General features: G+C 43.5%; 1 protein-coding gene across 6 annotated transcripts in view; it reads left to right on the forward strand.

Annotated features, from left to right (window-relative positions):
* Positions 1-24358, forward strand: part of PASD1 (PAS domain containing repressor 1) — a 107250-nt gene that overhangs the window by 67682 nt on the left and 15210 nt on the right. For 5 of the 6 annotated variants that reach the window (XR_012624593.1, XM_074835162.1, XM_074835161.1 and 2 more), the window contains exons 2-11: positions 9583-9674; positions 11163-11219; positions 12623-12777; positions 13558-13649; positions 15460-15549; positions 16653-16773; positions 17974-18087; positions 18761-18879; positions 19739-19821; positions 23493-23599. Coding sequence is in view for 5 of the 6 variants with exons in the window: in XM_074835162.1 (XP_074691263.1) it covers positions 11188-11219; positions 12623-12777; positions 13558-13649; positions 15460-15549; positions 16653-16773; positions 17974-18087; positions 18761-18879; positions 19739-19821; positions 23493-23599 (913 nt within the window). In the remaining variant the exon portion in view is untranslated. Of the gene's footprint in view, positions 1-9582; positions 9675-11162; positions 11220-12622; positions 12778-13557; positions 13650-15459; positions 15550-16652; positions 16774-17973; positions 18088-18760; positions 18880-19738; positions 19822-23492; positions 23600-24358 lie in introns of those variants that run through there. The other variant, XM_074835167.1, reaches the window with a different exon arrangement.

The following is a 24358-nucleotide window of genomic DNA, read 5'->3' on the forward strand; positions in this document are numbered from 1 at the left end:
TCTCTTCTCTTCTCTTCTCTTCTCTTCTCTTCTCTTCTCTTCTCTTCTCTTCTCTTCTCTTCTCTTCTCTTCTCTTCTCTTCTCTTCTCTTCTCTTCTCTTCTCTTCTCTTCTCTTCTCTTCTCTTCTCTTCTCTTCTCTTCTCTTCTCTTCTCTTCTCTTCTCTTCTCTTCTCTTCCTTCAGCAGTTTAATTGTTCAGACAGCTAGCACTGTTCCTCTTCTGCTGCAATATCACTGCAGATCTCCTCAACCTGTTTTCTCATTTCTTCTTTCTCTGAACCAGAGGTGAGAGGTGGTCTGGCTCTGGGAAACTCATCATTTTGGACGTCTTTAGGTTTGAGATTTGGGTTGAAGTCAAGAAGATGAGCTCTGGATCAGGCGCTGAATTCTCCTGTGGTATAGGGAGTCTTTCAATCGGGTTCAGACCTATCTCTAATCCTTTTGTAGTAGTATTTCCTTTTTTTGAATAGCTTCCTTATGTATTGAGTTCCAGAAATTCCAGGCTGGTGATACACATGGGAAACAGATTGTAACAGAGAGCAGATTAAATTACTCAGGTCTAGGATTAGTGAGGTGGAGCATTTTTTCTTCATGTTGTTTGAAAAGGGAGAAGAAGAATCTTTTTTTTTATTTATAGGAAGAAGTTTGAAAGCAAATGACTCTGAGCTGCCCTTTCATTGGTCAGTCAGTGATCACTTGAGGAAAAAATAATGAACTGGGTTTTTCCCCCCTCCTTCATTTGAAAATCAGTTCTTACCCGTGCTGTGTATTTAAGGGAGTTCTAAGACTATAGTCTTAGATGCTTCAGGAAGCTTATTTTAGGAGAGAAGACTTGACTGAATGCCAATAGACAGAGCTAATCATCAGGACATCTGGATTCACTTCTTAACTCTGCTGTGTGACCTTGGGTCAATGATTCAGGTCGAGCTTTTCCAAAACGGGCATTATTTGTAGATGCTAATGCTGGGTTTCAGCATTACTGAAAATTAGGCTGTAACTGCATTTACTGTTTCAAATTCAGCTCCCCAAAACTGGGACACTTGTAAAAAGAGACAGAAGTAAAATGTGTGCCCCTGTTTCCTCACTTGTACAACAAGGATGGCTGTTTATGGAGTGTGCCAAGGCTTCCTGATGTAAAAGCGTTAGCGAAGAGAAAGGATGGCAGCAAGCTGCTTGCAAAGCATCAGAAAATTAGACATTGTTCAGCAGAAATCAAAAGATGCTGAACAAGAACCAGACTTCCAAGACTTCCCACTTTACCAGCTAAAGGGCTCCCCAGACCGTGTAGAGGACCAAGCAGATCTAAGGAAGCGCAGAAATGGCAGAGCCAAGGATAGCCGTCTATCTGCAGACATCCATCCCGTCCAGCCACCTTCCCACGTGTTGCCCAACAGCAGCAGAGTTGCCCTTTCTTGGAGGGGAGATCTAGGGGCGTAGCATTGAGTGTGGGCAGGGCAGTGCAGGTGTAACAAGCCGTGTGCTTCCAGGAGGCTCAGATTTGCGTCACATACCGTCGGTCCGCATGCCGGAAAGGGGCAGACCTACCTGTGCAGGTGTGGATCAACTATGGTTGGATCAACATGTGGTCATGCAGTGAAAGAGTCCTGATAGTATCAGGCTCCTTTCATTAAACGGGCTAGGGAATTGGTAGACTCTTCTTGCTTTCAGGGATGATAGGAGTGTTCATCACTTTCACAGGTGCATCCTGACTCCAAGATTGACTGTGGTTGCGTTCGGGCTCTGAAGTGAGCTGACTCACATTTACAGGGCAATGGCCAGGGGAGTACTGCATGTAGACAGAAAATGTTCAAGTTTGAATGAAAACCCTCCAGTCCACAAATAGCTCCCACCATCTGCTGGTCCAGCAACCTGTGAGCAGATGGGCTTTGAAGCCAAATCATACACAGTGTTTTTCTCCTCACTGGAGCAGAGCTCTTTGGAAGTGTGGTCCTGGAATCACCTAGGACCCACTCCTGGCCCAGTTGAAGGCCGCTGCTTTTACTGTGCAAGGCAAGCAGCCCTCAGGCCTTAGGTTTATATTTACATTATGAGTTCATCCTCCAGCACAAGCAAACACAAAGCACAAGTGCTCATCTCCTCATCTGTACCATCCTCAAGCATCTGAAACACATTTTATATACAGGACTGAGAAAGGCAAAGAAGAAAAAAGGCAAAAAATGTATCATTTGAAGAGAAAAAGAGAACAGCTAAGGACATGAATGCTACTATTGACTCTTTTCAATGAACTGGTAGTTGCTGTGGGTGTTCTCTTGCTGAGAAAAGTAGAGGAGAAGGTATTTAGTTTAATTAGATAGCTGATTTTCTTTGTTGTCTAATTATTACATTTATTCTGTGCACGGGGAGAGCATAAGGCATAAAAGTAGGTAGTTGAATGACACATAGACTTTGTGTAGCTGTCTGCTTGGGATGAGTTTCACCCATAGTAAATAGAAGAGGAATTACAAGAGGGATTTCAGGGTAACACATCCAAAAAGACAGCTTTGACGTGTTTGTCCTAGTATCTACATAGTTGCCAAAACAAAATCTGAAACCGAAAAAAGGCCCAGTGACCTCACAATGCCATAAATACAGTTGATGCAAGCTCTGTCCTTCTGGTGGGAGTAACACACAGCACCTCCCAGGGAGAAGTTTCAGCTGGTGATCCCTGAAGATGGAGCACAGGGTGTTGGGGTGCTCAGCACCCACTTCATAGGCAGTTCTGCAGTAGGTGCAGAAGCTAACGCTGTCAAGTTAGCAGAGAGTGTTGGTTTCTTTTAAAAATGTTCCTAGCTGGTTTGCTGTGATAGTGTTGAAACTATTCTGAATGAAACCCTGAAATTAGTCAGAATTTCCTCAGTGGGTTTATGATCAGATGTTGTCCATATTGTTTAAGCTGCAGAAACAATAGCTTTGGGAGGTTTTTTTAACTTGTTGAACCACTCTTTTTATTGCTGAAATTTATTAGGCTAACCTTCCCACACACACACCCCATCCTTTGTGATTTGCCAGAGAAGTGAATATGATAGAAAGTAGCCTGAGGCATGAGAGAGGGAGCTCTGCTCACCTTCCCTTCTCATGTACCCAGCAGGAATGGTTACTTAACTTCCAACATCAGGAGGTGAGCAGTGCAAGAGTCATCCTGAATGTCACCACTGCTTTCCTTGGTAGAAATTGCTCTCAGTATTTTTTTGCAGATTGCTCTGAAGTAAAATGTGTGTTTATATCTGTGTGTCTATGCACTCACCCACACACACATGCATTTGCACCATCAGGATCAGTCATAAGCAGAAGCAGAGTTTTAGGAGTGTTTGTATTTGCTGGAAATTTTGGAGAGCGTTCTGTTCAAAAGACTTCAGACTGTTAGATTTCAATATTACTGCCTTCTCTTTAGCTCTGTGTGCCTTTCCTGGAAATGGTACCGTGAAAACACGGATCTCAGTTTCTGCTGAAGGATTGACTGTGGACAACTGCCTTTGCTCCCATCCTACATAAGGGAAAACTAAGTTATTATTTGAGGATTATTTGGTTCTATGTCTGAGTCAGGTGTGTTAAAGAATTGTTTATAAGTTAGATATCATCATTTCATGCTACAACACACATTTATCTTTCCTGTAGTAACTGAACGGCTACAAATGAACACAGGTATTCATCCAAGACTGTGGAAGAAGCATTATTTGCATATGCATTTTTATCCTACCCTGCTTGTGCCAGTAGAAGTACAGTTTTGTACTACTTAGGGTTGTGATCAGCAGTTCTGCCTTTTGCCATATTTTGAGAATTTTAAGGGGCTATTAGACAAATTGATAGAATTAATTAGATTCATGCCCTTCTTGTTACAGAAACCCTGGAGACATTTTAAATAATATTCTACAACGTTGTATCTTTACCCTGCAAGGTTCAGTAATTTGCTGGAACAGAACAAACTTGGCCAGCTATTTTCTCCAGGATCTGACAAAAATCCTAGAGAACAAAATGTTCCAGTAATCATCTTTTCTTTTCGAGTATCTGTTACTTTTTAATCCTTTTCCCCCTTTCTTTTGTCAGAAAACAGCATATCCTGGTTAAAAAAAAAAAAAAAAAAACAAAACACCACAGAAAAACCCCCAACACACCACTATTGTTCATCCCTCTATCTTTCATTTAATTTCTGTGCTGAATCACAGTGTTCTGATACAGCCTTTTTTATGGTCTAATTGTTTTGTATAATCCATTTTCTTTGTGCACCTCTTAGCTTCTGTCTGAAGCGGTTACTGCTATAATGAATGTAGTCATAAATCTGTCACAGGTAACAACCTAAATTTAGAGTTCAGTAAACCAGGAGAGTATGCTGTAGATCAGTGAGTGCATCGAGATGCAATAGTTACAATAGTGGCACAAAAAGTTCACTTCTGACAGATTAACAAAAGAGGACACAGAATATTTGGTCCCCTCACTGATTTACCACCATTACCCATGTTCCAGTAAACAAAGATGCTGTGTGAAAGTATAGGTGCAGTCACGGCATGTCACCCCCAAAGAGTGGAGGTGTGTGTTAGCTGCCACAGATTGAGCGTGCTGTAGTGGGCCGCTTCCCTCAGCCGTCCCGCGGTGGAGATGTGGGGTGGTGTTTCTGTGAAGGATGGAGCTGCACAGCTCTACCACTGAACAGAAGGGGATTCCAGTTCCTCCAAAGAGGCAGAGGGTCTGAAACTGGCATTAGGAGCTCTCAGGCAGGACAAGACCCAGTGCTCCTGGACCTGGAGCAAGGTGGTGTGGGAGCCAGCCATGTTGAAGGCACCTGTCTGATCCCCACCAGCACAATCCCTAAGGTGGTGTGTCCCTAAACAGACTTTGGCAGCCACGCAAGCCTCCGACCTGGGCAAACCAAGAGTTCCCACAGTTAAATGGCTGATTGATTGTCGGCACTGAGATCATTAGAACATCTTTTTTCTCTTTTGAGAAGAGGAAAGCAAAGAACACGGAGAAGATAAAGCAGTGGAAAGATGAAGGCAGATGACATAAGAAACAACAAGATGGAGAGGAGGTACATTCAAGAAAAATCCAATTCTCTGAATTTCAAACCAATGGATGTTAGGTAAGGGGGATAAGTGAAAGAAGAGCAGGAAAGAGTGAAGAACAACAGAAGGCAAGGTGTGGCAAGGAAAGGAGAGGGTAAAATGCAAGCAGAAAAAAATTAAGCAAGCAGGTCAAATAATGCAGAGATGCAACTCATTTGCCACGTCTGTTTTAGCCTTTGCATTTCTGTGTCATGCTTTCACGCTGAGCTGTGAGGTGGCAGCAGCCAGGCAGTGCTGGATGGGGTACTCTGACAGAGAGTCTACAGAGCAGCTACTGCTGCTCTTGCCCACTTGCTGTGGCGCTGGGACAAAGCCTGTCCAGGAACGTTTGTCCTGAAGGTGGGTAAGTTTGTCATCAAGTCACAGAATTACAGAATCATCAAGGTTGGAAAAGACCTTGAAGGTCATCCAGTCAAGTCTGTTCAGTATAAGACAAAGACATTGTTCAGCAGAGGGCTGTGAGAGCCACTGCCGTGGCTTTCCTCCGTGCTCTGTGTGATGGGCGAATGTCCGAGTAGCCCAGCGGTGGGCAGCACAGGACGGGCAGCAGGGCTGTGGTGCTCCAGTACATGAACGGAGGCGACGACCACTTCTGTGCTAAACAGCCATAAAGATTCAGTGGCACTGTTTGGGTTTTTTAAATGTCATTTACATTAGCATCTTATAATTGAATCAGTAGCACTTTACGGAAAAGGTTAAATTCTGCCTTGTAAAAATTAAATCAGCTGTTTAGCTGTCAACCACAGTCATGCCCTCCTGTTGCCTCAAGAAGAATGAAACATTGGCATATTGACATATAAATCGTATTGCTGGAGAATGCATTAACTCTCTTATTTATGACTGCATTGTGCCTCAAAGTGCTGCATCTTGTAATTGAGGGCTCTCTGCTGAATTCGTTGCATGTAAAATCTGTGGAAATTATTAGCACAGCACATTTCCATAATTAAAATATTTCCTACAGCATAGATTTGAAGACTCCCTAACTGCTGTACATTACTTAAATGCAAAATTTTATGAAAATTTAAATACAAGCACAACAAAGTTTTTATGCATAGAGAATGTTTTTAATTAGACCCATTGATATAGTTGGGAAAAGCCATCAAATTAGCTGGGTTCAGAGACCCTTTTTAGGTGACCTATGAAAGCTTTATTTGGTGCTGACCACAAAGAAATGTGCAGCATTACATTCCTAGAGTGATCTTTGCCTTGCCGGCAGTGACATAACCAAATAATTAAAATTAAAGCTAGAATGAAGCATTCATAGGAACTGTTGGTTTCAGGCAATAATTCTTACTAATGTGATGTTCCATTAAGAGTTATCCTAAGGTAATGTTAATATTTTGATGATTTGCAGTGAGCCAATAAATAAACATTTTCCTTAGTCAGAAGTTTGCAGTTTTAGATAGCTCCTGAAGTCAGACAGTTCTGCAAAACAAAGAATTTTTCAAAAATTCCCTCTCCCATTCTCTCTTCAGTAAAAAACATGCCAGAATATTGCAGATAGGAAGCATGGAATAGTGCTTTAACTATTAGCTGTGTGTCTGAGAAGTCCATTTGTCTTGTTAAGGCTGTCATACTACATTAGCTTTTCTGTAACCCTGGAAACAACCTCAAATACTGTCATATTTGAAAAGTCTAAAATATAACTTGCCCCTAAAATGCTCTGAGTGTTTTTTGAGACTCCCTGTACAAGGGAAGAAAAAATCTTTTCCCTTTACAGAGGGCAATAAGCAATGATGGATGTGCATTTCTTTGTGAGAAAGCTGATCCTCACCTGTTGTAGGTGGGGTGAAAAATGATGCCAGCAGCACTGACAAGTGTCCTCTCTCTTTACCTGCCCATAGAGTTCAGAAATCCTTCTCTCCAAGTGTTGCAGGAGAGGATTTTCAGGAGGCAATAAATAAATTTTGATCCCTCTGGTTAATACAGTTAAGGTCAAAGAGATTCTATCTGGAGCTATTTAAAATACTCTTAACATGTAGACATACTGCTGTCTGTAGTGCTAAGTGCCTTATCTTGCTGAGGAGTGTATACAACCCTTATGAAACTATTCTTAAGTATTCCGGTTACTATATTTAGCTCTGGCTCATAACAAGACAAAAAGCACTTAGCTAAATGTAGTCCTGAAGTGCTTAATCCGGTTAAGAATATTTTGACCTTAGGTGTCTTCTACTAAGACTTTTTGTAGCTCACCATCCTGCTGTATCATGCAAAAAGCTTCTCTGCGTGTTCGGGCCTGTGAATTCTCGCATGGCCACTTATTCTGTTAGAGCCTGGAAGTCTGGTGTTGACTGAGGACATCTCTCACGTTCATTGGGAGTGTCCCATTGGGACAGACCTGGGAAGCCTCATTCTCTGCCCCTTGCAGCTCGCTGCAGCGGGGTGCGATAGCTGCTGCTGGAGACTGGAGAATCTGGGCTTCATTCCCCAATTTAGACTCAGTGAGCGTTAACTGCTCTGTTGTCTCTCTCAGTGACCAGCTTCCCTCAACTTACTGCTGTTCAAGCTGGCTGGGAGGGCAACCACGTGTACAAGGCAGAAAACCCATCAGGCTTCCCAGGAGTTTTCAGTTGTTAGACAACCTATGGGCAAGGCAGTGTGAAGATTTCTGCATAAAGCTTTGCACTCATAAAGCTCGGGAAGAATCTTTTGTTTGGCTGAATTTTTGTGTACTTAAGCCCATATAGAAAATAAGTTTCCTGAAAAATTGTGATAGATCTGTTTGTGTATTCACAAGCATTTTTTATAATTTAACCCGTTGCTCTAAGAGGAATTTTCTTTATACCTACATATCTCCAAAATTATTACAAGTTAGCAAAACTTCTGTATGGGTCATTCTTCTAGTGGAGAAACAACTGTATGAGTTGAATAAAACAGCACTGGCTCATGAGCAACAGTGATTAAGATGAGCAACTCGGTTCTGTGATAGCTCAATAGGGTAACAAATAAGATCACACGCTCCTTTTGAACTAGGACAAAAGCTTGTAACTTGACCAGTGTATTATGACTGTGAGAACAGAAGCGTAGCAGATCCACCATGTTTAAACTCGCTACACAGGTGTTTTCAGTTGCAGCTTCACTGAGAATATCAGGAGTTGTGTGAGATTTTCCCTGGAAGTTCATGTTCCAAACTGAAAATGATCACTTCATCCCAACTGCATTTTTTACTGATTCACTTACCATTGAAACACATTAGGTGTTTTATATGTTACTCTTGTACTTCTGTTATGTCAGGAGGTTCAGGCCTCTTGCAGGTAACTTCCATATTACTGTTCACAATGACTGTATCACACTTTATCTGAGCCAATTTTTTTGAGCAAATGGACTGACATAATTTCATTTAGCTGCAATGAGGAGGATTTGGCCCGTTGTCTCACATTACTCACATAAACCTCCCCTACAAAGCACTCTCACCGTATCACTGGTTGGGATCTGTGTTGCTCGTGGTATTTAGCAGCACCCCCACAATGTCAGCCCCTACCCTGTCCCAGCTGCCCTTTCCAGCGTGCCTGCCTGACATGTGTCTCTTGCAGTGGTTCTTCAGCCACCTTCTTGTGTTTCCTCCCTTTGAGGTGTTTTCACTAGCTGGGGAAAAGAACAAGCTCTTTCTAGTCCTTTACATGATCAAAAATGTTGGGGTATGTTTGCTCATTCACCATGGTTACAAATATGTCATCTCTGGTAGTGGCAGCGAGTTTTTTGCGGTGTCTTGAGCTGATGTTGGTACTAATAGTAACAGATGAAACAGCCATGAACCTGGGCTCAAAGCAGGGAGGTCACTTTAAGGGCATTAAAAGCTTGTTAAATTTGGAAGCCCAGCACTTGGCTGTTGCTGAAGATATCACTGTCAGTCATGAACAGTCTGGTTACATTCGTGTCCTTCCTGAGAATGAGGCTCATCTGAAGCCAGACAAGTTTCAACAGTGATGGTTGCAGGGAGGTGAGCACTGTAGTGCGGGTATAGTCAGGAGTTCAGGGTGTTCATTAGTAACTGTTTAAATCACAAACAAAAAGGAGATGTGTGTCCTGTCAGTAGCAAATCTCAATGGGAGGCCTTAAATCCATCCACAGGTGGGCGATTGTGGCTTGAGCTGACTTTAGCTGATCGTGTTCATCTCAAAGGAGGGTTTTGGTTGCGTGATTGGGTAGGTGAAGGATGGATCATACCCGCTGGTTTTCACAGCATCCATGCCATGTAAACTATCATACTTTGAAAGGACTCCCATCAATCCTCACTGGCCCCAACCTAGTAGGGCCATTCTTCCACCCTGCTGGGCCACATGGCTTTTTGGACACAAGAGGTCAAGTTGGCCTTCCCAGGCTGCTTCTGCGGCTGCAGGTGGTGCACACAGAGTCAGGAGCCCCAGAACATGGTTCCTGGAGGCTTTGTTGAGCTTTCACCAGTTGTACTTGAGCATCTTCCTAACTTACGGCGGTAGACTTTTTCAGCTCGAAGTGATTGCTGCTCTCTAGGCTAAGTCATGCCTGCAAACTGTGTTTTAACTGGATTTTCTTTTCCTTTCAGGATTAATTTTTCTCCGTCTCTATTTACATGGTGATAAGAAGTGCTAATCTCACCCCATCAGTCTGGACTGATGAATCTGAGGAATAGAACAGGTAATTTCTAATTTGGCTTGTAGCTTTCAGTGATTCAGGCAGCGAGAACCACTCTCTCCCCATGGAGTGCATTCATAATTTGGGACAAAAGAAATCATACAGTTTCTTCTGCCCATGTCATCTGCAGGGTGGGAGATTCTTGCCCTGAAGCAGGAAGGGAAGGGAAAATTTTTGTAGCTTTTACTGTGAGCAGCATCTTTGACTTCCTATCAGTTCTGGGTAGTTTTATTTCATGTAGCCACCAAGTTGTTTGAGCTTGCTTGAATTGCCTGAGCAGTAGTTTGAGCAGGGAAAACATTTGAATATACCCAACTGAAAAATGCCCCTTGGGTGCTGGGCAGGGTGGGAGGTGAAAGTGCTCGCTAGAGATGGAGGCAGATTGGTGCTGATGCTGGGGATGGGTGCAATTTCTTCTTTGGAGGTGTCTGAGGGGGTGCAACCCAGCAGAGCTGACCCAGGCAATGTGGCGTGGAGTGACAGCAGCTGGCTTGTCTGCATCCTTGGCTCCCTTCCCTCAGACTTAGCCCATCTGAGTCACAGAAAGCAAGTCATCAGTGAAGAAGCTACCCTCATTGAATTTTCCATCATTTCACGGGGCTTGACAGTATTGTGTCCTTACTGAGAGTTGTTGCCAACTGTTCTCCTTACCTGCGCTGCAGGAACAGTTAAGATAAGTAAAGCCAGCAGCCCACAATGACTGTTGTGGTGCAGGAACGTACAGAACCCAGGGAACCCAGGTCACATTCCCTTCTTTTTCCTGGTTAGTGCCCGATGAGGAAGTTTTAACTTGAAGTCTTGGGTGTGAGTCCTAGGGGTAGGACACAGCTCAGATGATGTGGTGGAAGTCCACCAGCACAAGCAGCAGTCATTGGCTGCAGGATTCTTTGGATGAACCTTTCTATCATATCATCTCTTAGATGTCCTGATAGTACCCTGCTGTTGCCTAATACTAATCCTTTGGGGGATTAGCATAGTTTCCCTCTTCCTCCTATGCCCTTCCACTGGGAAAGAAAGCTCAGATGGTTTTCAAGCATTGCAATGCTTGAAATCAACCATCAGCTTGTTTGATTTCCCAAAACAGGACCAGGCACAGTGCTGCCTGGTACAGACATCAGAGTCAAATCAGCTCTCACATTAGTAGAGGAGATGCTGATCCCTGTGCAGAGTTCAGTGCTTCGGCAAGGTTCCCCATCCTGTGGCAGAGGAGAGTACAAAGGCAGGCTGAGGGGCTGCTGGCTCTTAGCTCTTTCTCTCTAAAATCATGCTTATTGTAGCTGTATGTTTGGGCATATAGCAGCGTTTTCACTTCTCAAGCCTCAGTAGCTGACAAAACAAGCAAGAAACTACATTACGAGAGTGGAGTTTGGGAAAGGGAAGATTGAAACATCCAGACAGTCATAAAGTACAAACCAGTAAGCTCCATATTCTGCCATCCTCAACAAGACCAGGGAATGTGTCTCAGTAAATAATTCTGTCTTTTTCTTCCAGAGCCCTGTGTTGTGTAAACGAACTGATGGATGAAGATGAGAAGGACAGGGCAAAGAGGTATGAAGGGGTGCACAGAGCACTGAGAGTGGAAGCTCTCTCAGGGGAGAATTGTAAATGCTGCGTTGTCCAATGCTTCAAAAAGTACTTGGGACCACTGATGTCAGAGGCAAAACCCCCATGCAGTTTACAGGCTGTGTGTAGCAGACCACAAACAGCATAATTAAGTCACCACTTCCAAGCTTCTCAGTGTGTTTGACCATCCCTGCAATGGGTTAATCAGCTGAGTGGCCCTTAAATTATGTTGTTGTGCCCTCAGAATCTCATGATATCCCATGGCTATTTGTTATCTTGATGCAGGACTCCTGACCTGTGATTATTGGCATCATGCAGTGCTGCCCACCTGGGGTAGAGTTCCCTGTGAAACTTAGAGAGCAGTCCTGCTTTAGCACAGGTATGAGTTAGTCTCCCTTCAGAGAAGTGTTTGGCTCAGTTCTAATTAGTCATCGTACACAAGTGCCAAAACAGAGATGACTGTGAACATAAATGCTGGATCTGAGAACCTCCAAATGCCAACCTGAATATGAATGGAAATGCTTTCTACATACCACACTCAGTCTAGATCACAGGAAGCATGTATCATCATGAATACACTTGTAAAGAAAATTAATTACTACTGGAAGAGGTTGTATGAAAATAGGGTTATCTCAGATACGAGCACTGGAAAGAACGTTTTGGAAGAAACTGAATGGATTTGCTTTCTCCTTTATTGTTTTTAATGGAGGGGAAAACCCTAATAAAACATTCTTAAATTGTATTAATGCAATCTGGAAACTAGTCTGTTGTTTCTGCAGCTAGACTCTTAACATTCCCAGTTTCATATTATGGCAGCAGCTTTTCAAAACCAGATACAGAGCATGTGCTTGACTTTATTCTGCAGTCAAGTTGTCTCTGCACAGTATTGTCTCTTGATAAGCTACTTTTGCAAGTACAAATCAGGGAATAAAGAATCCATCACATTTTGACCTTTAAATGCGTGTGTAGTAGCTGCAAAACAAAAGTTCATAAAAATGAGGTGGGCAAAACATGAGCATGTAGACGCCAGGACTTCTCTTACTGGAGAAATTTTGCCCATAACACCTTCAGCTCGTTATCACCACTTTTGAAACAGTGGGAACTGCTGCTGAAATGTATGTGAGGATATGGTCTTGCTTAAATTAATGTAAATCACATTTGTTACCTTCAGGTGTTGCTTGCTGAGGGTGAGTTCAGTCCTGCTGCAAGGCTCTAAGCAGCAGCAAGGCGCTTATGCCCACGTCTAATTTTAAACAAATGAGCAGTCCCAGCAGAGTTTAGATTCTTGTATTTAAAGTGTTTTGCTGGTGCAGGGCCATTTACCTCTCCCTGGGTTGAGCTGTTGGTCCTTCATTTTACTTAGCAGCATTTATGTTTCTGTCACCCAGGGCATCACGCAACAAATCTGAAAAGAAGAGGAGAGACCAGTTCAATGTCCTCATTAAAGAGCTTTGCACGATGCTGCAGGGCCACGGCCACCCTCTCAAGATGGACAAGTCCACAATACTGCAGAGGACCATTGACTTCTTGCAGAAACAGAAAGGTACTGGAGGGTGCTGGCCAGCTCCTGTTGAAGGCACTGGCTCGGCATCTGCCCAGCAGCCAGTTTCCGCTCAGATGAAAACTGCTTTTCCCAAGCATCTAACACCTCCAGAGAGGACATGAACCTAAGTGAGGGTCAGAATAAGGCACAGCATTTGGCCTCAGGGAATGGGCTAGGTTTGAATACAGTGCTGACCAGTTAAACGTGGATATACTTCAAAAGATGCAGTGCTGTACGCTTTTTAATGTAGTGGCATTGCTCCATTTCCCTTGCTGGCCTCCACATCCCCTGGCACGCTTTGTATACTCTCAAACAGGGCATGAGGGAGGAAGAGCTGAAGAACAACACACACTACAAAATCCAGGGGAAGAGGGTTTCTGTACCCTATTCCCAGGTCTCCTGGGGTAGGACGTGACTGGGCACAGCCTGTCCTGCTGCCTGGGCACTCCTGTGAGTCTTCCTGAAATGGCCTCAGAGTCGCAGACACCCTCTGCTCCCAGTGATGCTCAGCTACTCTGAAATAAACCCACTGACCTTAATTTTTGAAGGATTTCTTGAGACCACCCAAAATGTCTCCTCTTCCTTTTCTTGATTTCTAATGCATTTCTGTCATCATGGTGTGGAAAATGACTGTTGCATACAAGAAGGCTTTGTGTGGAGAATGATCTGAGGATGATTCCTCTGAAAGCCTCTTAGAAGAAATCTAGTGTTACTTGAAAATGAAAAAAAGAAATCCAACTAGCATGAGTCATGTTGCTTTTTTGATGTTTTCTCTTTAAGAAATCACAGCACAGACAGAAGCCTGTGAGATTAGACAAGACTGGAAGCCTTCATTTCTTAGCAACGAGGAGTTCACCCAGTTGATGTTAGAGGTAAGAAGAAATTAAAGCTGCATAGATTAGCGAGAAGTAATCAGTTCAGTGGAGTAGTTCAGAGACATATAGTATACAGGTGAAAACCGGTAGGTCCCGATGTTAATGTTAATGATTTCTACTCTACTGGCACGTATAATACAAACCTGACAGAGACCAAGGTTCTGCTAAATGCTTTGCAGGCACAGAATTAAAAATATGATTGCTTCCCCTTAAAGCTTTTCATTTAGGAATTAAGAACAATTTGGCCCAGATTTGGCTTGGTGAGAGAGGAAAATGAGAAATGCCCTTCCCAGAAGAGCTGCTAGAGCTAGCAGTTTTAGCAAAAACTTGAAAGGACCTGAAGAAAGCAGAGCAGCTCTCTTCCTCCCACATCCCATTAGCCAGGCAACATTTACTTTGCTGCCTTTGCTGCTGCTAGCTGTGCAGTGCTGTACTTGTGATGTGAATGCTGTATCTTTTGCTTGGATTGTCTTTAAGTGCATTCAGGAGAACAGCTCTGATACCTCTAAAATGCTTAGCTGATCTTGAAACACCCCAAGAGCCTACATTTTTCCTTTCTTAAGGATGCAGCTTTGGGTTTGTGCTGCACGCTCCTCTGGCGAGGACATCTCCTGCCCTGCGTGGGCAGCTGTTGCTCTTTGCCCCACCAAAATAAGGGTGTATGCTGGGCTGAGCTGGGAGGTGCTGCAGTGTCTTAGTTATTCCTTTTCATCAGGATGTCATGACTCACCTCCCTGGAAAAATCTGTTCATTCTTTCTGGGAATTTCTCTCACCAAACAAGCTAGTTTGTTCCAGCTGAATCAAAACAAATTCCCCCCATAGAAGTGGTGGGGGAGAGAGAGGCCTTTAATAACTGTTGGCTTTCGGGGCTATGTTAGACAGTTGACCAGCTGACTTGAAATCAGTGTTTTTTTCCAGAGATATCTTATTTTCAGCAAAGGCAGAGTATGACAGTGAGGTGGGGAAGACCGTGAATGCTGCATCTTTGGCTCCCTGTAGCTAAGCTGCAGAGCAGCCTAACAGTGTCTTTAGAAGAGTTAGCTTTGTGCATGGTGCTGATCAGAGGTTAAAACTCACAGGTATTGGTAAGTGTTAGAGAAGAATAAGGTGAGACACTGGGTCAATGGTACAAGAAGATGTTGTGAAGAATAGGGAGAACACCCAAAGAGGAAAGCACATGCAGTGACTTAAAAGGGACAAAGAACTTTGACTCCGGGACAGAAACCATTGTGAATAAGAAAGGGGAAACAAAAAAAAAGTTTAAAATTGTTGTGTCACTAGCCTAAGAAATGAGTGCTTTACATAAATAAGGCTTTAGATCTTGTCCACGTAGACCATAAATACAGCACTGTATAACTTTTCTGTCTCTGCTTATCTGTCCGTCCATCCATCCATCTACAATGCTAGGTTTGCCATGATGATATCTAGCATCTCCTTACGCACCAAATTGGTTAACTATTGTGTAATTCAGAACACATAATGAAGTGACTGAAGTCACTAGGATTGTGTGGGTGTAGAAATCTAACCATCACTGTCTTGCTTCATGTTAAATAAATACTCCCTGGGTGAGAAATACAAGTCAATTTAATATTAATGAGCAAATAAGAATATAAGAAGAATGTTGAATTAGACAGCATGTGTAATTTTTATTTTTCTGCATTGAACTATCATTTCCATAATTGATTTATATTAGTTTTAGGCTGCTAGAAGCACCACCGAAGAATAAATTAGCCTCTTATAGTCTAAGTTGTTCCCTTGCACAATTCTTTTAATTTTTTTCTTTTTTGCCTGCCTTTTCATCATTAGGCACTAGATGGCTTTCTCATTGCTCTTACCACTGATGGGATTATTATTTATGTATCTGATAGTGTTTCATCTCTGCTTGGACACTTACCGGTAAGTTCTGACAATGCGATATGTTGAAGAATCATTCCCCTGCCTTAACGCAGTCCCGTCACTACAGGGCTGGGGCTTGGTTTTGTCCAACCGAAGAGGCAACTGACACTGGGTGGGGGATAAACCAACAAACTTGGGGAGTTTCTCAAGCTCCTGTGAATTACAGATTCTCTCTCAGGGTCTGCGAGTTAGCTAAAAAAAACGCTATGCAAAATCACTGTACTCGTAGCTCACTACTTGGTTGCGCTTCTGAAGGATGGTCTGAGTGGTATTTATCCCACCAGATATATGGAAAATCTCACGCTTACGAAATTTGTGCATGCTGAAGCTCTCCTCAGATAATTTAAAGATTATTCCAGGGCTGAATATATGCTCTTCCAATGTCATTGGTTTTTTCACTTTGACCCCATCATCTTCAGTAACAAATATGTGGCCTCAGAGTTTGCTGGGAGAATTTCTAGACATCAGTTAGCTGTTGGGTACAGAAGTTTCTGTTGGCCCCTCAAAAACAATTTTTATCTGGTGCCAAACATGAGGCACTAGTGATGCTATGTGAGGGAAGATTTGAGCACACAGTTAACCTGGCTGAATGTCATGGTGTGCAAAGAAACAAATACGTGCTGACATTTTGGCAGAACCCCTTTAGTCAGGATGTGTGGGTTTATCAGCACTGACACACTTGCAGGTTGAGCTGATTTTGACAGATGTTCAGCCCAGAAGACAAATGGAGGATGTGAGGAGGAGCTCTCCCACTTCTGTCTTGTGCTTCCAAAGGGAAATGTTTAAAATATTTCTCATCATGTTGTATTCCTGTGGTACCAGGGATTCTTCTCCAGCTTGCATATGGCTGAACTGAAGGGCAACCTCTGGGTCTGGAACCCATTCAACCTTTTGCAAATAGATAGCAACCCTGGGGTAAAATAACCTAAGGGTTATATTCTGCCCTAGATCCATCTGCAGATTGACTGGGCTTCCTTGACAGGGCTTCCTTGTCTTAAGCATCCGTGCTAGACCGGTAGCATCTGTGCTCTGATGCGGGTGAAAGGATGTGTGGTTGTGTCAGGCTGTACCGCTGAACATGACAAAGCATTCTTTTGTATCAGTCAGATTTGGTGGACCAAAATATATTAAACTTTCTGCCTGAGCGGGAGCAGAGCGAGGTGTACAAGCTCCTTTCTCCACATGTGCTCATGACAGATCCTGTTGCAGCTGATTTTCTAAACGGTAAGCTCTGCTCTTGTCTGTTGGCCAGGGAAATTTGCCAAAGGCAAACAGCTCCCAGGGGAGCCTGCACAGGGCTCACCAGCTATTTAATTCTCCTGCCTGCCACTTCTGCTTTGCCACAGTTAGTATTTCTGGTTTTTAATTCAGCACATCATCTAATGTTCCTGCATGCTCCCAGGACTTCGTCTTTGATTTGGACAGTCTTTGGTTTGCTGTCTGCTTTGCATCATAGGACAGTGAAACTGCCCTCATTAGATATTTTTCTCAGGATGGAATGCTGGACTGAGCCCGTTAAAGGAGTGAGGGGCTTGGGGGAACAAAAAGGGTAGGAGAAATCCCGAAGGGTTTTGGCAGAATCTTTGTTCCTTAGGAAGCTTGCATGTCTCAGGACACCTGAAAAACCCTACATGTAAATTAAGCAACAGCCTTCCTATTGTAACAGTCCATCTGGATCTCTATTGCTGGCTGCTGTTCCACCCCCAAAATATCCCTTTCCCTGAGAAACTGTCCCCAGCACCAGAGCGGGCAGTGGCATCTTCCTAACATCCACGTTCCACCAAGCCTGTGTTGGAACCCCCTTTCCTGGTGGGTTTGGCGTGGCTGGGCAGTGCTGGCCTCCCCTCTCTGCTGCCCTGTAAGTGTCAGCGGGAACTGGGCAGCTCTCGTGCTGGTGCTCTGCCCTGGGGCTGGTTTTCCTCCAGCTGAAGGCTGCGTGGTCTAATCCATGGAGTTCAGACGCTGGGCAGAGAAGTGAATAAGAGTTTGGCACGGTGCCCTCCACCGTTAATGGAGCAGCTTAGGGTGACTTCAGTGCCCTTTGGATCTGGGTCCTGCTGAGCGGTGCCAGAGCACGGTACTGCAATGCCACTTAACAGCTTTGCATGAAACTGTGCACGCACCAGGTCAGGGGAAAACACCGCTGACCAATATTGCCAGGGCTTCACACCCAGCGTAGCAGGGTGGCTGCAAAGCCATGGGAGAAAGGGTGAGAATACATTTCCTTAAGCAGAACCAGTGGTTTATTGCTCCTGGTAGTTACATATTTACTTACGGCTATCAGGAGCATCCCAGCAGGGTGTGTTCAGATACCACAGTGGTAGGGTTAGTATAAACACCTAGATAGATTGGATATATGGAGTGTGCTAAAGTGCAGACTTCTAGTAGCATTGTGTATGCCTGCCTCTCTTTCTCTCATTTCAGTGGAAAAACAAATAGAGTTTTGCTGCCATTTAGCAAGAGGCAGCTTAGATCCAAATGAACCCCTGATGTATGAATACGTGAAATTTGTAGTGGATTTTAAATATTTTACTCATGGTAAGTCACTGCTCCATCCTACCTTTACCTCTCTCCCTCTCTCCTTTGAGTTGTGTGTTGATCTGTAGCTTCCTAAAGGTCTTGTTTCAGCTGAAAATGCACTGTAATTGGCAGGGGTGGAATGAACTGTGGATATGTTGGAGGTATTTTTCATATAAAAGTGGTGGGGAGGCTGTGGGTCAGAAGAGCGCACTCTTCTACATGCTGTGTTTGAAGAACTGATACCAGACTGATCCTACCTCCATTCGACCCACTGCCAACTGTAAAGCAGCCTACTTATTCAAATAACCAGTAAAATATACTATTCTTTTTCACTTGTGGCAATCAAATGACACTTTTAAAAGATTAAATAGTTTGAGAAACCTGTAAAATCTTGAATCTTGCAAATGTTGAGCTGGAGAAAGGCTGACAAGGAGACTGTAGCTGCACACTGTGAGCTGCTCAGAGCTGTCTTACGAAGCTTCCCTGCAAGCCAGGGGCACGTGGTTACCACTGTGTAACTTGGAGCCTAAAGGGTCATGCTTTAAATAACATCGGCGTGTATCAGTGTGGCATCACCTTGTGGGTAGGAGGAGTTTGTTGCTTGGGTTTCATCAGTCACTGTACCTGTCTTAACATGAAAAGAAAGCTGTCCTTCCTCTTCTTCTTAAATAAATTGTCTGGTTGTGTCTAGTGCCTACACCCTCCTGTAATGGCTTTGAGTCAGCTATTGCACGAGCTTTCAGGTCAGCCACGGAGGAGCAGATTTGCCTTGTAGCAACTGTTCGTCTTGTCACACCACAGTTCTTAAAGGTGAGAGCTCTGCGACTGCATCTTCCCTTTCATGCGGGGATCGGCCGGTGCTCAGCAGCAGAGCTGCTGCTGGTACCACGGGCCACGTGCTCGGCTGTTGCGAGGGGAGCCGTGCAGCAGCCTCTCAAAGAGAGTGTTCAGCAGCACAGATCCTTTGTGCAGAGGGTTGGTAAATGAGAGAGGACTCTGCTGTGTTTGGGAGTGGGAGACGACATAAATATATATTTTGGAGTGATGAGATACGAAGCAGGAGTTGCTTTTGAGAAGAGGCAGTCGTGTGATGGGGTGTCTCGGACCAGTCAGCCCCGGTGACCAGCTAAACTGCTTGAAAAGTTGCAGCCTTTAAAGAAATACATCCCACCACTCCTTTGTGTAAGAAGGCCACCCGCATTTTGAAACACTGTGAACAACGTGTTTCATGGACTCTTTCTGCTGCTCTGTGTGTGTCCTGTGGCACAGGACAGTGGTGACAGGGATAACAACCATAGGTGCTTCTTGCTCAAGACAGCATTAGCCAGCTCAGTTTGAGGCTGGACGTGGTGCTGTCATCCATATTCAAATACCAATATTTACAGAAAGCTGGGGAATTTTGCCTACAGACTGCAAGATGAGGCCCTTGGACTGTTTATCCTAGCTTTGAAATTCAGCCCAGGGTAAATTATTCAGCCACTTTTCATCAGTTTATGCATCTATGAAACAAGGCTTATACATTCCTTAGAGGAAAATAAGTCACATGCTTTAAAAGCACTATATTTTGCTAGGGTTTGTTATACCAAGAAGATGCATCCTTGGTCTTGATAGAGGGCTACTTTTGTCATTTCATAGGATTAAATGTCTGAATGTGCCAACTGTTTTGCAGGAGCTCTGCAATGTTGAAGAGCCATGTGAAGAATTTACATCGAGGCATAGTTTGGAATGGAAGTTTTTATTCTTGGACCACAGGTAAGAGATTTGGTTTTAGTCACTGAAGAATAAACAAAGTAGTTTAAAAATAGAAAACTTTATGTAGCTATTGCCTGAGATCCCAAGTAGAATAGCTCTAATTAAATGCAACTGAGTAAGTAATAATGCTCTGAACTTACTTATTAGGCATCCTTAAATGCTTTGCACTTTTCCATATTTTAGGCAGGTAAGAAACCATATAAAATGGTGGGAAAATGTCTAGAAAAATGTCTAACTTCACCAAGATATTAAATCATTAAAACTGAGCAGTGTGAATCCTGTTCACTGGATTTATTTAGCTCCTCTGTTCTCCAGCTACAGCTTCCAGGAATCCTTCTAAATCTTTTGCTGTGTCAATAAAGTTTTGATTTTCACCTTGAGAAATGGTGAAATTTCTAAAAATAAAAGAAAAAGCAGTGGATTAGATTATTTAATTGCAGATTTGGTTTTGACAATGCCATATGGTGGGCTAAGATTCAGCTTGGTGAATGAAATAGACCGGACCCACTTTATTAAGCTGATGAATATAGGATTCATTTTCTCCAAAAGAAAATGGAAGTTTTTGTTCACTCTTTTACCTCTCTGTATTTGACATGTAAGCATAAGCACATTGCAAAATCCTACCCTTTTCATTATCCCTCCCTTTGCAAGCTGTGAAAAGGTAGTCATTACTAGAAATAGAAGACCAGTAAATAAGGCTGTAGGGGAAAAAAAATATTTGCGACCAAAAAAACCTAAATATCATCTGCACATTTAGAGCAAGGAAGAGAGCAAATATAAATTAATAATAACTTGCATTTATATAATAAACAAGATGTGTACCTCACACATCATACCTTGAAACATGGAAGAATTGACCCTGCGACAGCCCTGCGGTTAATGCTGTGTGGTTTGGGACAGTTGGCTTATTATTCATGTCAAGATCTTGCTGGAGTGACCTTGATAGACTTTAATTGGTCTGTCCAGTAATGCACATTTTCAGAATCAGGTGATTAATGTTAAGATTCCTGAAAGAGTCCTAAGCCCCTACTTCACCGGCTGATGAAGTGAGCTGGTTTTCCAAAGGACTGTGTCCCAGCAGCTCCTGTGAATACAGCGAGCAGGAGCCACTTTGAAACCTATCAAAGAGTCTTTTGATGAATCTGGGTTATGACACAGAGAGGAATCTCTCTGCGCTGGGTGCTTGCAGCCACTCTGGTCCCACTGATATCCCCAGTGAGGAAACCATTGTTACGGAGAGTAAATTAAGCTGATGCAGATGCTGAGGCAGAGTCTGTGACAGCCCCAGATGCAAGTGGTGAGCCCAGACCCAGGGATGAGTAGGGGATTGTGTGGGTTGTCTCATTTAATCACCGATTCAAACCTCTCTTGTTGTTGGGTATTTTGCTGTTTCTTGCTTATCTGTTTCATCTCACACTGCCTGACGCTGAGGTGTGCCGTCAGTAGGAGCAGAGGGTACCCAGCATGAGTTGGAATCAGGACCTTTGCTATCATGATGAGAACATAAATCAGAGTAAAGATAGATAATGCAGAAAGCACTCCATAGATTTGGATAAACATTAGAAAACTAGGAAATATCTGTATTCTAGGTGTACATGTAGAGGAAGAAAACCTAGCGACTTTGGTAATGGTCTATTTCTCTTCTGCACTGTGGTCCTCTCCTTATTTTCCCTTCATTTATTAAAAGACTGCACTTGAAAGGTTCTCTGCAGACTCTGCATTTCCATTTGCACAGCGAGTTGCAGGCCTCAAGGCTGGAACTTAAGCTAACAAGACACTTTAAAATTGTTTCACAAGCAAGACAGGCCCTTGTCAAATGACAGATGAGGAGCAGTTTGGGGTTGCTTTCTCATTTAAAGAATTCTGACGAAAGTCAGGAAAGCAAAATAATTTCCTGATCAGATTAAAAGTTTATTTGATGTGCATCTGAAAGACATTATTGTCTTGAATATAAGCATGTCATTAAAGATAGGAGAGACACTGGTGTGTTCTGCCAAAGAGACAGCAAGGAAGGACACTTTAATAAATACACATATTATCATCGTTAACAGAAATCTGGGTCACATGAGGAAAAGGAACACAGTGCTCTATGAAAAGTTATTTGAATAAATAAAGCTGTATTGTGGAGGAGACCACTGTGTACTAAGCGTGCTCTGTTTCAAGAGCTTTGCCATCAGAGAGTGTGGAGGACTGGCTTTTCCAGCCAAGCCTTTGTGCTGGGTCTCAGGAGCTCCTGCTCAGACCTTGGTCCTCCTGGGGCTGCTGTTGAGAAGATCCCTTGCTGTCCCTCCTTTTCCCCTGTTTCCCATTTAGTGCAAAACTGCTCGTGGCTGTGGGGAAGAAAGAGGTTGTAAACCTGTCGGGGCTCTTTAGTTGAATAATCTATGCCCACCATGTCTCTCAAGAGTACAGATGTGGAGCTGAGTTGCTCAACCAGGACAGGAGAACTTCCCGCATTAATATCCAGAAAACTCAGGACTGATCCATCCAAACCCAAATATGTTTACACATAAATAATTTTTGCTCATATTCTTGGCTACTTTATGGCATTCACCTTTGTTAAGAGGGCCACTTGACACCCCAAGAGAAAGGCAGCAGGAGAGGCAGGTTTGATAGGCAGTGACACCTTCAGACTGTCCTGGTTTTGAAACATTAACCGTTTTGCTAACACACTGCCGCCTTATTCCTGAGGAACATGCTGAACTTGGCAGGTGAGCCGCATGCTATCAGCACATCCAGCAGCCAAAATAAATAGGTGGAGCCAAATTAGCACAAGTCCTGCCTCACAGAGTATGTGTGGTGCTTGAATTGGTGCAAACAGGAGTGTACTTGAGCGCTAGGGGACAGAAGGTGGCATGCTGATATAGGGAGTAGAGGCAAAAATAGTGGTTTTATCCTCACATTTCAGTGTTATTTCATAATCATGAGCTAGCAGGCTCCAGTCAAGACTGTCCATAAGCTCAGTGTTGTTAGGACACCTGTTTAAAAAAAATATCTCACACTTTGCCTAGAAAATGGAAAGTCTAGAATTAACAGCAGAATAGTCATGTAAGTCAGTGCAATGTGCCCATCTAAATACTTCCTCGATTCCTTCTCTACCTGCCATAGAAATAGCAGTTCTTAAAATCAGCCCCTTGCCTATGTTTGTCTTTACTACCAACATAGAAACTTTTTTGCTGGCTATAATTTCCCAAGATTTTTCATGGGAACAATTACTTTTTCTTTTACCCAAGCTGGTCCTGACACACATTGCAGCTTCCCACTTACTCTTTCTTCTGCAGTTGCTACCCAGATGACATTTACATCCAACCTACTGGATAATTTTACTTGAGCTCCAAGTTATTATGCACACGAACAGCCATAGCATTTCTCAAGCTGTGTGTCTCACAAGCATGAATTGAGTCACTTGCATTTCTCTACACCCACATAATGAATAGGCTATGAAACAGTAAACACACACCTTTTCATTTTCTCAATTTTTACCTCTCCCTTGCTGTTTTTTCTGCTTGTATATGAAAATACATCGTTGTGTGTATGAAAATCCACTCCTGATTTCCCTGCCAAGTGAACGTACGAGATGGTGGTTTTGGTCGCTAGTATCGCAGCGTATCTGCCAGGATGTCAAAGTGTCAGATTTTGTGCTCACTCCCTGCCCTTTGCTTCCCTTCTAGGGCTCCACCTATTATAGGATATTTACCCTTTGAGGTTCTGGGAACATCAGGGTATGATTACTACCACGCAGATGACCTGGAGCTTCTTGCTAGGTGCCATGAACACTGTAAGTTCCTCTCCCTCTGCAGCGTGCCTGTCTTTGATCTCGTATGTCACTTGTACAAAACCTTTTACTGTCATTGCTAAAGGCATCTTTATCTGGGGCGCAAAGGAATTCTCTCTTCCCGAGACAGGCTGTCATAGCTGACGCTTACCTGGGAGGTTGAATCCCTGCAGAATTCACTCAGATCAGGAACTCTTTGTGCAAGTTTCCCAAATTGGCAGATACCCTGTTTGAGCACAGGTTGTCTGAGAGTGAACTGGGATTAATAAATGGGAAGTCAGAACTTTCCACCCTCTGCCCCCAGTTTGTGAGGGCAGCCCCAAACCCTGTGAGTTTTGTTGGCTGTCGCAGTTCATGGGGACTTGCTGTTCCCTTTGGCTCCAGAGTCAGCCAGGAGGCTCAGCTCACCAAAATGCCTTCTGAAAGCAGTATTTGGATCGCCTGCCTGTGCAGTTAGGTGTTGTGAACCTCACTTACTGTTAGTAAAATGCTTCCGGAGATTCAGACTCTTTTTTAAATACCAAAGTACTGCATAAAGATTCCCTGTGGGTGAAGATGGCTTGGTTTTGGTCAACCTGAAAGTAAAGCAGAAAAGTCCAGTTCAGACTGATGTGCAAACACCAGAGAATATCCATGAAGTTCATCGTCGTGCAAGGTGAAATACTGTGATCTGCAAGAGCCCAGGGGGACCAGGGTCAGAAGGAGCACTTAGCCCAAGTACTGCGGCAGGGCAGCCTGCTGCTGAAGAGCCATGTCTTACTG

Source organism: Strix aluco, chromosome 10 (assembly GCF_031877795.1).
Source record: "Strix aluco isolate bStrAlu1 chromosome 10, bStrAlu1.hap1, whole genome shotgun sequence".
In the NCBI taxonomy this organism is placed as follows: Eukaryota; Metazoa; Chordata; class Aves; order Strigiformes; family Strigidae; genus Strix; species Strix aluco.